Source organism: Vombatus ursinus, unplaced genomic scaffold, assembly GCF_900497805.2.
Source record: "Vombatus ursinus unplaced genomic scaffold, bare-nosed wombat genome assembly UNPS02014826.1, whole genome shotgun sequence".
NCBI classification, from domain to species: Eukaryota; Metazoa; Chordata; class Mammalia; order Diprotodontia; family Vombatidae; genus Vombatus; species Vombatus ursinus.
The window spans coordinates 5,088,646-5,103,763 of record NW_020954604.1 but is presented as its reverse complement, the minus strand read 5'-3'; the positions used below and the strand labels follow the sequence as shown (position 1 = coordinate 5,103,763).

The following is a 15,118-nucleotide window of genomic DNA, read 5'->3' as shown; positions in this document are numbered from 1 at the left end:
GCCATACTGTTTTCCAGTTTTCCCAGCAGTATTTGTTAAATAGTGAGTTCTTATCCTTGCGTATTTTTCTAGAGGCAATTTATTAATTCTTTAATTTGGTATTTCATTTTTTTTTTTGCACTCAGAAGTTCGTGTATTATTTCTTGTATTATATATAGTTCAGGTTTTTTGTCTTCTTGTGTTCTTCTGGAATACCTACAATTCTTACATTGTTTCTATGCATCTTGTCTTCAAGATTGGTATGTTTTACTTGGATAGAGAGCACATTTCTTTAATATATATTTTTTTGCCTTTTCTTTTTCTAGATTGTCTTTCACTTCATGTATTTACATTCCTAATTTATTGTTCTCTCCTTTTGTGAGACTTGCCATTGTATGTTAAAATTTTTCTGTTTTGTCAATTATTTTTGCTGTTCAGGCCATAAATTTTGCTTTTATATTTCTCTCTCTCTCTCTCTCTCTCTCTCTCTCTCTCCCTCCATCTCTCTCCCTCCCTCCCTCCCTCCCTCCCTTCCTTCCTTCCTTCATTTTTGGTGAGGCAGTTGGGGTTGTGGCTTGCGCAGGGTCACACAGCGAGGAAGTGTTCAGTGTCTGAGACCAGTTTTGAACTCAAGTCCTCCTGACTCCAGGGCCAGTGCTCTATCCACTGCACCACCTAGCTGCCCCTCTCATTTTTCTTTTAAAGCACTCTGGAACAATGTGTTGTGATTCCATGATCTCCTCAAATTCCACGGGGTCCTCTTTCTCATCAAGTGTTGGATCGTTTTCTTTTGTTTTGCTGCATTAATTTTTATTTTTTTTTAAAGATTCATCAATTAATTTTTAGTTTTCAACATTCACATACACAAGATTTTGAGTTCCAGATTTTCTCCCCATCCCTACCCCAACCCCAAGACAGCATGCATTCTGAATACCCTTTCCCTTAATCTGCCCTCCCCTTCTATCTCTTCTTCCTCTTCTATTTTCCTGTAGGGCAGGATAGATTTCTATACCCCATTGCCTGTATATCTTATTTTCCAGTTGTATGTGAAAACAATTTTTTAACATTTGTTTTTAAAACTTTGGGTTTCAAATTTTCTCCCTTCCTCCCTCTCCACTCACTCTCATTTAAAAGGCAGGCAAATCGATACCGTTTACACTTGTGTAGTCATGTAAAACACTTCCGTAGTAATTATGCTGTGGAAAACTAACTATATTCCTCTTTATCCTACCCCTTGTTTATTCTGTTCTCTCTTTTGACCCTGTCCCTTCTCAGAAGTCTTTGCTTCTGATTACTCCTTCCCCCAATTTGCGCTCCCCTCTATTATTCCCCCTGCTCTCTTATCCCCTTCCTCCCTGTTTTCCTACAGGGTAAGAAAGCTTTCCATAGCCAATTGAGTGTGTATGTTATTTCCTCCTTAAGCCAAATCATATGAGAATAAGATTCACTCATTCCCTCTCACCTTCCCCCATTTCCCCTCCATTGTAAAAGCCTTTTCTTGTCTGTTTTATGTGAGATAATTTACCCCATTCTACCTCTCCCTTTCTCCTTCTCCCAGTATAATCCTTTCTCATCCCTTAATTTTGTTCTCCAGATATCACTCATTCATCTTCAACTCACCTGTGCCCTCTGTCTATGCATATAATTTTTTCCCTCCAATTACCCTAATATTGACAAAGGTCTCATGAGTTACAAATATCATCATTCCATGCAGGAATGTAAAGAGTTCAACCTTAGTAAGTCCCTTATGATTTCTCTTTCTGGTTTACCTCTTCATGCTTCTCTTGAGTCTTGTATTTGAAAGTCAAATTTTCTGTTCAGCTGTGGTCTTTTCATCAAGAATGCTCGAAAGTCCTCTATTTCACTGAATGTCCTTTTTTTCCCCTGATGGATTATACTCAGTTTTGCTGGGTAGATAATTCTTGGTTGTGATCCTATCTCCTTTGCCCTCTGGAATATTACATTGCATGCCCTCTGGTCCCTTAATGTAGAAACTGCTAGAACTTGTATTATCCTGATTGTGTTTCCACAATACTTGAATTGTTTCTTTCTGGCTGCTTGCAATATCTTCACCTTGACTTGGGAGTTCTGGAATTTGGCTGCAACATTCCTAGGAATTTTCCTTTGGGAATATCTTTCAGGAGGTGATCAGTGGATTCTTTTCATTTCCATTTTACCCTCTGGTTCTAGAATATCAGAGCAGTTTTCCTTGATAATTTCTTGAAAGATGATGTCTAGGCTCTGTTTTTGATCATGGCTTTCAGGTAGTCCAATAATTTTTAAATTCTCTCTCCTGGATCTGTTTTCCGGGTCAGTTGTTTTTTTAGTGAGATATTTTACATTGTCTTCTATTTTTTCATTCTTTTGGATTTGTTTTACAGAGTCTTGATTTCTCATAAAGTCACTCACTTCCAATTGTTCCATTCTAATTTTTAAGGAAGTGTTTTCTTCATAAGCTTTTGGACTTCCTCTTCCATTTGGCCAGTTTTGCTTTTTAGGGCATTCTTCTCCTCATTGGCTTTTTGGGCCTCTTTTGTCATTTCAATAAGGCTATTTTTTAAGGTGTTATTTTCTTCAGTATTTTTTTGGGTTTCTTTTAGCAAACTATTGACTAGCTTTTCAGTATTTTCTTACATCACTCTCATTTCTCTTCCTTCTCTTTCTTTTTCCTCTGCTCCTCTTACTTCTCAAAAGCCTTTTTGAGTTCTTCCATGGCCTGGGACTGACTCATATTTTTCTTGGAGGCTTTGGATGTAGGAGCTTTGACTTTGTTGTCTTCTTCTGGTTGTATGTTTTGATCTTCTTTGTCACCAAAGAAAGATTTTATGGTCTCACTTTTTTTTGTGCAGTTTGCTCATGATCCCAGCCAATTATTTGAATTTTAAACCCTTTGTTAAGTTAGGGGTCTGCTTCCAGTGTGGAGAATGTACTGTCACAAGCTTCAGGGGTTTTGTGCAGCTGTTTTCAGAGATACTTCTAGGGACCTGTAAGTTTTCAGTTCTTCCAAGGTAGTATGATCAAGGGCAAGGTGTTTACTCCTTTCCTGGTCTGTGTTTTGGTCTATGAGTGACCACAAGCACCATTTTCTGCTTTGGAACTGTGAGGAGGATTCCCTCTCCACTGTCACCACAAGCTCCAACATGCCAGCATTCCTCCTTACCCCAGGACTGCGACTCAGAGGTATAACCCAGATCCAGGTACAGGCAAAGAAAGAGAACCCTGCCTCAGAACCAGCAAAGAGATCACTGTAATCCCCCTTGATTCCCCCTCAGTCTGTGGGCGAGAAGCAGCCAGGGCCCTGGAGCTGCTCAGGGACTGGGCCTGGGACCTGGGTTGGGATTGAGCTTCTCTCCCACCTTGGTCACAAGATTTTTCTTAGTGACCTTCTAAGTTGTCTTTGGTGTTTGTGGGTTGAGAAGTCTGGAAACTGCCATAGCTGCCCATGATTCAGTCCTCTGAGGCTTGCTTCATGTTCACTGAAGTTTGTTTTGCCTGCATGCCCACGCTGAACTGCATTTCTCTCCCAGCATGGTGTGATAGACCTTTCTAATCAACCCTCCAGGTTGTCTTGGGCTGGAAATTTGTTTCGCTCTGTCTTTTTGTGGGTTCTGCTGCTCTAGAATTAGTTTAGAGCAATTTTTTACAGGTATTTGGAGGAGTTTTGGGAGAGAGCCTCAAGCAAGTCACTGCTTTTACTCCACCATCTTGGCTCCACCCCCCTGCATTTATTCATAGATGCCTGAACTTGTTTACTATATCTGGAGGCCATATTTCCTTCTGTTGTTAATGATTTCTTTGTTGATTTATCTCAACAAAGATCTTTGTTCAAGGTCTTTGAATTTTCTTTTTCCTGATATCTTTGTTAATTTCAGTCTTTTCCCCCCTTACCTTACCCGTTTACTCAGCTATATTGACACCATTCTCTCTGTTTCCCTGGTGGCTGGATCTCAGAATTTCTTAGCTTCTTCCCATACTAAGCAATTCATGGTTCATTTGCCTAGATCTCCACTCCAGCTGACTTTTTGGAGGACAGAAATGGCTCCAGTTAGATGCTGAGCTCTTTCCCTCAGGCCTAGTAGTGTGCTACATGGAGCTTCCCTCACTCTTATACAAGTATACAGTGTTCTGTCTAGTTCTTCTCTTCTTCATTTCTCTGGCTTGCCAGTTCAAATGTATCACACAGGTGCCACGAAGCCAGAGGTGATTTTTTGCTATGTGGAGTTTAGGTCTCCAAGGCTCTGGGACAAAGGGGTAGAGGGTTAGAGTGTAGTGTTGAGTTCTCTTTTAAGCCCAGTTATGTGTCCTGCCTTGTTCCCTCTGTTCTTCCATTCTCCTTCAGAAATCTGTTACAGCACAGAATGCTGCCGTGATGCTTGGCCACTGAAGAGTCAACAAACTCCCACATCCTGGAGCAGGGTCTCCTTGGCACTGGAAAGAGGAAGGGTGGACCAGTGTATGAGATTGGGTTTTGTTGCAAGTCCATGGGTCAAGTCTTGGGCTTGGCTGGTGCAGCCTTGTTGCCTGTAGCATGATGAGTGGTGGGGAACAGTATACTGAGTGAGCTCAAAGTAGGCTTTTTTTTTTTTTTTTTTTAAATTTTAAACCCTTTTGGTTTCTGGTTGTCCTAGATCATGGAGACATTTGAAGTTGCTTTATCTTTTAGACATAATTTCTCTCTCTCTTTCCCTCTCTCTCTCTCTCCCTCTCCCCCTCCCCCCATCCTCTCCCTCTTTTTCTCCCTCCTTCCCATCTCTCTTCTCTTCCTCACCCATAACCAATCAATTGCCACATCTTATAATTTCAGTTTCTTTCTCTGCAATATCCTTCAGGCATGTCTCCTCCTCTCATATAGCCTCCATTCTAGTTTAGACTCTCATTACTTTTTGTGTTGACTGTTGCAATAGCCTTCTAATTCAATTCCCTGCTTTGTCTCTTTTTACTTTAAATTCCTACTCCACATGTCTGCCAAAGTGATTTTCCTAAAGTATAGGCCTGACCATATCAACCCCTTCCTATTTAGTGATTGCTATAAGCCAATGATTCCCTACTACCTGTAACAATAGTCAGAAGCTCCTATCTTTGGCATTTAAAGTTCTTTACAACCTGGCTTCTGTATTTACAGGCTTTTTAATCAATCACTTAATCTACTTTACATACTCTGTGGTACAGCCATTCTGGCCTACTTACTGTTCTTCACATGAGATGCTTCATCTTCTTTGCACCGGCCCTTATCTTTGTAATACCCTTCTCTCCTCACTTTTGCCTCTTAGAATCTCTGGTTTCTTTTAAGACTCAGGTCAAGTGCCAACTTCTGTTTTGTTTTGTTTTGTTTTTGGTTTTGTTTTGTTTTGTTTTTTGGTTTGTTTTTTTTTTTTCCTTGGGCAATTAGGGTTAAGTGACTTGCCCAAGTGTTTGGTCTGAGGCCAGATTTGAACTCAGGTCTTCCTGACTTAAAGGTCGGCGCTCTATCCACTGTGCCACCTAGTTCCCCCAAGTGCCAACTTCTGTAGGAGTACTTTTCCCTCCAGTGGATAGTACTTTCCCCTCTAATGTTACCTTACATTTACTCTCATTTGTTTTGTATATACTGATTTATCTATATTTTTTTTCTTTCAGTTAAAGAGTAGGGACTTTTTTTTTATCCCTAGGGCTTAGTATAGTGATTGGCATATAGTAAGCACTTAATAAATACTTGATAATTAATCTTTGCTTTGTTAATATTTTTTAGTATTTTATTTTTTAAAAAAGCAAAAAAGTGAATTATGAACTCTCTTAGGTAGAAGAAGGCTGGTGGAGTGGAACTTTGAACAACAAGTCAGGACTATTTCCCTCAAATTTTGTGAAAGAATTAGAGATGGCTGATGATGGAGAAGCCCATGAAGCTCAAGAGGAATCAGGTAAATCATATTGAAATTGGAATGTAGCATACTATTTTATTAATTGATCAAGTGATCAATAAAGAGGGGTAGCATTTAAAAAAAAGCCTCAACTGATGGGGAAATAGTGTGTACTATTCTATAATTTTTAAGAGCTCCTTCTGATATCAGTAATTTACTAGTCTCCTTGCTTGATTACCATTTGTGAACCTTTTAGCTAATTCACACATAATTTCAGACTTAATGAAATTATGGAAGGATCCCAATGATAGAATCAAATGAGATAATATTTGTAAAGTTGTTTAGCACAGTACCTGTCATATAGTAGGAGATTAATAAATTCACATCTCTTCCCTTCTTTTCCCTCTCTCTTCCCCTCCCCTCCACTTTTGAAAAAAGAGTGGAGAATCAAACAACCAAGGAAGAGAAACTGAATTAGGAAAGTGATAGAATGGAAATTTATAAAGATTATGATTATTCAGTTAATACTCTTTCCATTGTACTAGGCTACTCCCTTAAGGACTAGCCATGTAGGAAACAGTAATAAAAAAGTTCTCTGATCAAAGATATGTATAAATAAGGTAGTCTCTCAAGGATTATTGATGATGCTAGTTTGATTTGTAACTGAGACTTCCCTGGAAACATCAACCTAGAATGTAATGTTTAGCTGATTTTTGCTAGTCAGTTCTTCATTAAGATTGGGGGAGGAGTAGGGCTGAAAGCTAGGGTCTCATTCATCCTTTTGGAAATAAGAAATGATTGAGGTAGTAATACCAAGGAAAGATATATTATTCAACATATACATATATACAGTTTACAAACTATAAAGAATTAAAAAAGTACAGGTAATAACCATTATAATATCATACCTTGAAATACTTCTAACCAATTTGCTTGTGATAGGCCTTGATGTTGCTTATCATATTTTATTTTAATACTGGTTCTTTCCAACTTTTCCCTAAGGCTGATTTGAGTTTAAGTTTTAGATGTAACAGTTTTTATTGATGAAGATATGAGCTAGACTCTAAAGTTAAGTAGGGATCCTGGAATCTTGAGTAAAACAATATCTGGGTGTAACTTTTCCTTTAGTTTCTTTGCAAAGACATTGAGGTTTTTATGTTAATGTTACAATTTTAAATGCTAAGACTTTTGAATTCTAACTCTTAGCTTAGCTTGATTTTTAGTGACTTTGAGGAATTGCCAGTATAAAAACGAATAGAAGGATTATAGAAGTCTCCCTCTTGCCTTAAACATCATAAACTCTGCTGGATAATGGTCATGTGCAAACTGTAGCAATCTACACAGAAAGTGCTTTCAAATTAAAAAAAAGAGCATATTTTCTCCCTTGTGTGTTTGTTATATATATACATATGTATTTATACACATACATGTATGTTTATGTATGCACATTATATATTAAATTATTTTGTCCTGTATACGAATACTATATTATATATACATAAACATATATATATCAATGAAATCAATTATAGCACATTACATATTGGAAGATCATATTTGTTTTGTACAGAACATATATGCCACATTTGCGTTGTTTCCTCTCCTTTTTCCGTCTTCTGCTTTCCCTTTTTCCCCCTTCTCTTTTTTGTTTAACCACTGTATTCACTCTAGAGCATTAAAATTTCTTAGTATTTGGCATGAAAATGTATATATAGTTGTTTGAGTCTATTGCATTGTCCTTCCAAAATCTGAACTATGACTATTTTAAACCTTTCCTTTAAAATGACATAAGGATGAATTGGACCAAAGACTTAGTATTGTAAAGTTATTTATTGGTTATGGATTAACCAATATTTTTACTCAAGGATCTTATTTTATCTTAAATTTTTTTTTAAACAAGCACTTAACTGGGAGGCAAAAAAAAATCTCGATTCTATTCTGGCTTTATCACTTATTAGCCATGTGACCTTGAGTAAGGCAATTAAGCTTTGTGAAATGGGGATATCTTCCTTGCCTTCCTTGCAAGGCTGTCCTAAGGATCAAAAGAAATAACTCATGGAATTACTTCTAAACCTAAATTATTTCACATTATGGAGAATTATTATCTTTATTACTTATTCATTGTTCTGCAAGTCTTTGACCTAAAGCAATGAAATTTTGATTTAACTTTGTTGGAGAGGTTAAGGAAAGCACATAACCATATCTGATAAATGGTTACAGCTTTGCTTTTTATTTGTCTTTCGATTTGGGAAGCAAGACACAGAGAGACAAATAAACCCGTTAAGTTATTAAGTAGTAGATCATTGTTGAAATGTGTGGTATATACAGTTAGTTATGTTGAAATTCAGAGTTGGTAAAGAAATCAATGTAGCTTAGAATTAAGATAAGCTTTCACATGTGGAGTGAAATTTAAGATTTTTTTTGTTGTATAGTAAGTATGTTTTTTGTGCTAAATTTTCTTAAAAAATTTTTTTTTTTTTTCAGAAGCTGTTTTTACTAGCCCTACCTCACCTTTAGCCTCTCCAGGAAATGAGAGTGAAACTGTAGCTGGATCAGTTGCACAGCCAAAGAAAATTCGGGGAGTTGGATTTGGAGATATTTTTAAAGAAGGTTCAGTGAAGCTCCGGACGAGAATGTCCAGTAATGAAGTAGATGAAAGAAGACCAGACAAGGTACAGAACTGAACTTAAACTTGTAATACACATAGAACACATGAAAATGTAAAGTTCACTTCACTTTTGTTTCATTTGATTTTTTGAGGTGATGAATAAGCTAGTGATCATTTAACCCAAAAAATCTGAGATATTTTCTCCAAAATAATTTGAATTAGCTCAAGTTGCATATTTTCTAATTCTTCTTTCTTTTCTACTACGATTTGATATTATTAAGCAATGGGAGTCTTTTTGTATAACTAGTCTATTAAATGGATAAAATAATAAAATGGGGGAAAATGTTTTCATTTCTGCCATGAATTGCCTTTTTACCGTTCAAGAGATGATTTTCCCAGTATGCTTTACAACCAGATAATTGATCATCATCAGAATTGTTTGTGGTTTTACAATAGAAGAAACATATTGGGATCTTTTTCACAAGGATTCTCTGCTGTTGTTCAGTTGTTTTAGTCATTTCTGACTCTTTGTGACCCCATTTGAGGTTTTCTTGGCAAAGGTACTGGATTGGTTTGCCATTTCTTCTCCAGCCCATTTTATGGATCAGGAAACTGAGGCAAACAAGCTTAAATGACTTGCCTAGGGTCACACAGTCAGGAAATGTCTGAAGCTAAATTTGAACTCTGGAAGATGAATATTTCTGTCCAGGCCTAGCGTCTATCCACTGCGCCACCTGGATGCCTTGAGAAATGTGACCATAAGAAATAATAAATTGTAATGCCAGACAAACAAATCATAGTAAAAATGTTTTTAAAAGAATAAAAACCTTTAAAGATGATTAACTCTTAGGAACAAACAATTAACCACAAGTTTAATACCATTTACAAAAACCATCAGGTGGACTATAGTACCTTGGAGTTTTAGAAGTATTCATTTTCTCTTTTCATTCTGAAATGTTAACAGATAGTTCTTAAGGGATTTTTTTATGGCTATTAATTCAATGGCCTTTTTGCGTAGTTGATCTTTTAGTTATGTCTGTACCTTTTTTTTTTTTTTTTTTTGGCAAGTAAAAATCAATTCTGATGTTTCCTTCTAAGGATTTGACACCCTTGTGATCCTTGGTATTAAGTAGACTTAGATAGAGTTTGTCATCCTGTGAGTTTTTTGGATACTTTCTGAATTGACCATGTTATTTTCTTTATTGTGGTAGTTTTGATTGGAAGTTGTAGAATTCAAGCTCTTTGAGAGCAAGGACTCTTTTTTCATATTGTGTTTTTATTCTAGCAAGGTATAATACATTTGAATTGCATATAAAAGGCATTTAATAAATGTTGTTGAATTGGACATTTTATTATATACCGTCATTTGATTAATAAGAACAATCTTAATATTTTATGATTATGTTAGGTAGTCAGTAGTGCCAATGTTAATTATTTCCCCCACCCAAAGAGAAGAAATGAAGGTTCGCAAAGCTTTAGCCACTTGTCATATTTTTATTGCTGATGTACTAGATAGAAGACTTAGGTGTCTCAAAGGACCCTTTAAAGTATTAGTTAAGGACCTACTTTCAGGTAAGATGGTGATATGAAAGTTAATAAAGGAGCCTAAGTCTCTTATATCTGCAATAGCAAAGATCTGAAAAAGGCATCAGATCCATTAATGATTCAAGAAATTTAATTGAAACAGAGAAACAACACTGATTTCCTTCACACAGTCCAAAACTTAAAGAAGACAGCCTGTATACACTAGAGAGAGGTCTCTGCCTTGGAAGTTAGCACACATTAAGGCAAATAGGCTTGAATTCTGCCAGTTCACTAAGAAGATCAGAAACCTATAGCCCTCCGTCTGAGAATGTTTTAGGATGGTCAATCATGTATTGCTCTGTCTGGAGTCACTTTGGGAGATGGAGGAGAGAAGCTGATAGAAAAGCCAGGGAAAGTTTAATCTCTTGTAGGAACCTCAGAAATTGTAGACAGGACCAAACAAGGCTTAAATATTCTATCCAAAAATTCACGAGTATAGGTGGAGACTGGCCAGAGTACGAAGTCCCAAATCAGAAATTGAGACTGGAAATATGAAACAAGAAAATATCGGACCCAGTGAAGAAGTTTTATGGGATAAGAAATGACTAAGGGATTATTCTGGGAAGATGGTGGAGTATGTCAGAACATTCCATGCTGTCCAGATTTCCTCCAAAAATAAGACAAAATAGCCCCTCAGGGTGAACGTAGAGCAGGTAAAAATAAATAAAAGTTGGGACAGAACAGTGGTCTCCTAAGACAACCAGAGAAGATTTGAGGTTTGATCCCTGTGAAGTATAAACACCTCCAGGCTAGTTCCTCCGAAACAGCAAGCAGCAAGCTTTGGGGCTACAGGAACTTTCACATCCTGGACAGTGTGGGGAGTCAGGTGTCTGAGCAGGGGAAGATTGAGGGAACCTCTGCTGATAAGGGACAGCAAGCCCAGCTGTGCTGCAGAGAAGTGGCCCTGGGTGGAAAGGAACTAACCAGCACTGGCAGGTAAATGCAGAAGCAGTGGGGCAGGGAATGCTGTTGGCTGTGGATACTTATAGGAGGGTGGAGTTCTTGCTTTCAGTTCAGGCCAGAGGGGAGAACTGCCTGGAGGATCTGAGGCCAGAGACACCATCTCCCTTATCCCAGGACTAGAAGTGATTACAATAACAAGCTGCTGTAAATTAAAAAAAAAAATGAGCAAGCAAAGGAGAAAGAACCCAACCATAGAAAGTTACTGTGGGAGTAGAGAAGACTACTTCATTAGAAGACTACATAGAAGTTACTGTGGGAAGTTACTACGTAGAAGACTATGTAGACGTTATTATGGGAGAAGGGTTCCTCCTCAGGGGAGGGTATTTAAGCAAAAATAACCTTTTCTACCCCAAAGAGTAATGTCAAATGGTCACCTGCCCAAAAAGAATTCATTGAAGAATTTAAGAAAGACTTTAAAAATCAAATGAGAGAGATTGATGAAAAATTAAAAATAAGAACAATCCAAAAAAACCAAGAAGATTATGAAAGGAAAGTCAACCAACTAGAAAAGGAGATCCAGAATCTTAAGGAAGAAAATGACTCCTTGAAAAGGATAGTCATAGAATTGGGCAAGGGGAAGCCAGTGAAGTTATAAGAGACCAAGAAATAACAAAACAAAATATAAAGAATGAAAAAATAGAAAAGAAAGTGAAACATCTCATAGGAAAAATAAATTGATCTGGAGAACAGATCAAGAAGAGAAAACATAAGAATAATCAGACTACCTGAAAACTATGATTAAAACAAAGGATCTTGATATAATAATACAAGAAATGACTAAAGAAAATTGTCCTGTAGTGTTATAACCAGATGGGAAAGTAGAAATAGAAAAATATCCACCCATCACCACTTGAAAGAGATCCTGTGAGGAAAACCTACAGGAATATCACAGCTCGATTCTGAAACCCACAGCTCAGGGAGAAAATGTTACAAGTAACGAGAACAAAACAATTCAAATATGTCAGAGCCACAATTAGAATCTCACAAGACCTAGCAGTGGCTACACTAAAAGACAGCAGGTCTTGGAAAACTATATATTGAAGAGCAAAAGACCTGGGCTTAAGGCCAAAAATATCATACCCAACAAAGTTAAGCATAATTCTAAACAAAAAGAAAAATGGATATTCAATAAATTGCCAGACTTTCAGGATTTTGTTGCAAAAAGATTTGAAATCAATAGAAAATTTGAATACAAGATCCAAGGTAAAAATCAAAGACTCAATAAGGACAGACTGTTTACTTTTTACATGAGGAAATGCAAACTGTTAATGTCTAAGGTTGTTATTAGTAATTAAGTAGTTTGAAAGAAAGATTGGGGTAGAGCTGAGTGCGATGTGATAACCATCTAGGAAAAGGTAAAAAGTAATTATCTTATACAAAGGAGGTATGAGTGGAAGAAGTGACACAGAGGAATTAGATGAGGGAGGAGGGCTAGTAGTTCTGGAACCCTACTCTCATTAGAAATAGGTTAAAGAGGGAACTACATATAAATTTAAAAGGGCATAAAAGCCTTAGAAAGAAATGAAAGGCTAAAGGGTTAGGGAGGGGGGAGTAGAGGGAGAGGATAAAGGAGGGATCTTTGGGGGCATAGATTAAGTAATAGGAAGGCAAGGTAGTGGGTAGAAGTAAAGTAGAGGAGTCAGGAGGGATAGGAAATAAGTGATACACACAAACATAAAATAAAGATCAGGAAGCAAAGAAAAGATGGATAGCTCAACACAGTGTTTAATATTTATTATATATGCTTTCTTGAAATGGAAATTTGTTGCTGTATATTTTGAATCCTCTTATGTTCTGCTGTGCACATGGCAATGCTTCTTTTTCTTTTCTTATGTTATATTTAAGTTTATAACATTTTTTTCTTATTGTGTATTTAAGTTTAAAATAAATTAATTTTTTTAAAAAAGAAATGACCAGGAAGCAAACCCAGAAGAAGAGAATGACTCTACAAGTATAAACAAAGAACCTCAGAGGAAAAACAGACGGCTAGGATGCAAGGACCCCAAGAGTGACTGAAAGAAATGAAGCAAGAGATAGAAAATGAAATTATAAATGAAGTAAGAATTTCTGAGGATAAAATTGGAATGAGTATAAATAGTATAGAATAGAAGTCAGAAAAGTTTATCCTCAAGTGGTGCACTGCCTGAAAAACAGAGTGGAGCAAATAGAATTAAGTGACTAGGAAACAAGAAGAAATTTTAAAACAATCTCAGAGATTAAAAAGCATGAGAAAACGTCATATACTCGCAATCAAGAACAATTGACTTGGAAAACAAATCAAAGAGAGACAATTTAAGAACATCAGACTCCCTGAAAACCATAATGAAACAAAAACCCTAGATGTGGTATTTCCACGTCCTTTGAAATCAGAGTTGAGTAAAAATGGAATCCAATAGTCACATCCTGAGAGAAATTCCAAATTGAAAATACTTAAGAATGTCATAGTCAAAATCCAGAACTTCTTGGTTAAATGAAAATATTGCAAGCAAGACAGTGGAGCAGATCATTTCAATAATAGATTATTAGTTTTTGTCACATTCCTTTTCTTTCTCTACATTCGCATGTGTAAAAGTGAAGACTGGGTGAAGAGAAGAAAACATGATATGACAAGGGAAATAACTAATATTTGTGACTATGAAAGTTAATGGGTTGAACTAAACCATAAAATTGAAGACAGAAGGAGATTGTATGAGAAAGCAGAATCCATGACTGTGGATTTGTGAGTGAAAATGAAACCAGTACTGGGAAGGGTGATCAGGGATACAGTGTCATCAGGAGTAAACTAGGTCTCAGTGAGTTCCAAAAAAATGGAAGGATTATTAATGGAGAAAAGCTGCATTAATTATTAAGAGAGGATTAAAATTAACGGAAGTTTGTTGATTATGACTGGAGCAGGCCTTCTAGAGGGCATAGTTGAAGGGGAGGGCAGATCTGGAGTGGTCTGTTATAGGGGTGAAGTTCAGAGTGTATGGGAATGAATGAGTAGACAGTTGAGATTGGTGATGGGTTTTTTTGGGGTTTTTTTTGGACAGGAGTTCGGTTTTATAGGGATGGGAAGCATAGAGTGTGGTGAAAACTTGTTAGCTATTGGAAAATGAAGATAGTAAGTTCTGCACATGAAGACAGGTGATTAGAAGAGTCAGGGTGAACGTTTTGTGTTGGCATGGCCCTTGAATGCTGACTTGCTCTGTTAATGGTGAATTGGGACAAGCCTGGCTATGTTGTGATCCTCAGAGCATTTCAAAATGGTTTGTCCCTGCCTTGCCTACTGATGTTTTTAAAAGGTTGAAACAGAATTCTTTAAATTTTAAACTGTATATCCAGTTCATTTTATGTATATCATATAGAAGGGCAATGTTCCTTTTTTTCAGTCATTTTTGCATAAATGATCACCTTCAGAAATGTTATCTTAAGATAGTGAATTTAGTATTATATCTAAATATGGTGATATTCTAATTGAATCCTTTGGAAATAAATTCATTTATGGGATACATTTAATTACATCAAAATTATAAATTCAGGAAGTAGAGTTAATTTTACTTTCAGAAACTGACAGAGAAAGTTGCATTTATCCTTTGTATCATTACCCAATTAAAGTATACAGACGGAACTTAGCTTATGTTTTGAACTCTCAGATTGATTCTCTTTATAGACTTTTTTCCCCTCCTCTTTTTCTAGTGCAGGTGTTAGTGAGATTGATGGAGAGAATAAATAGATGAATGATGAGGTTCTTGGAATGGAAGTAGAATGCAAAGTAAATCTGGTAAAGTGGGAAAATGAACCAAATGCCAAATAAAAAGAGTTCAGTAAGATTAAATGTTGAAAAGGTTTGAACATACCAGTAGGTCAAGAACTCTATCATATTTTTTTCCTACACTAAAGTCTGGTTTAATTCTGACCTTAGATCAGTCCTTAATTCATTTCTCATTAATAGGGAAAAGATAAAATCCCCCTAGGGCCTTTTGATACTGAGCACACCTACCTCACAGAGTGTTATGAGGATCAAATGAGATAATATTTGGAAAGTACTTAGCACAGCGCCTAGCACATAGCAGGTGCTTAATAAATCCTTTCCTTCGTTCCTTCATTCGTTCATTCCTTCCTTCCTTTGTTCCTTCTTTCCTCCCTCCTTTTCCCCTTACCTTCT

General features: G+C 36.6%; 1 protein-coding gene across 5 annotated transcripts in view; it reads left to right on the top strand.

The window, feature by feature from the left end:
- Nucleotides 1–15,118, top strand: part of CD2AP (CD2 associated protein) — a 165,979-nt gene that overhangs the window by 62,877 nt on the left and 87,984 nt on the right. For all 5 annotated transcript variants that reach the window (XM_027838415.1, XM_027838412.1, XM_027838413.1 and 2 more), the window contains exons 5-6: nt 5,756–5,876; nt 8,301–8,488. In XM_027838415.1, the coding sequence (XP_027694216.1) occupies nt 5,756–5,876; nt 8,301–8,488 (309 nt within the window). The remainder of the gene's footprint in view (nt 1–5,755; nt 5,877–8,300; nt 8,489–15,118) is intronic.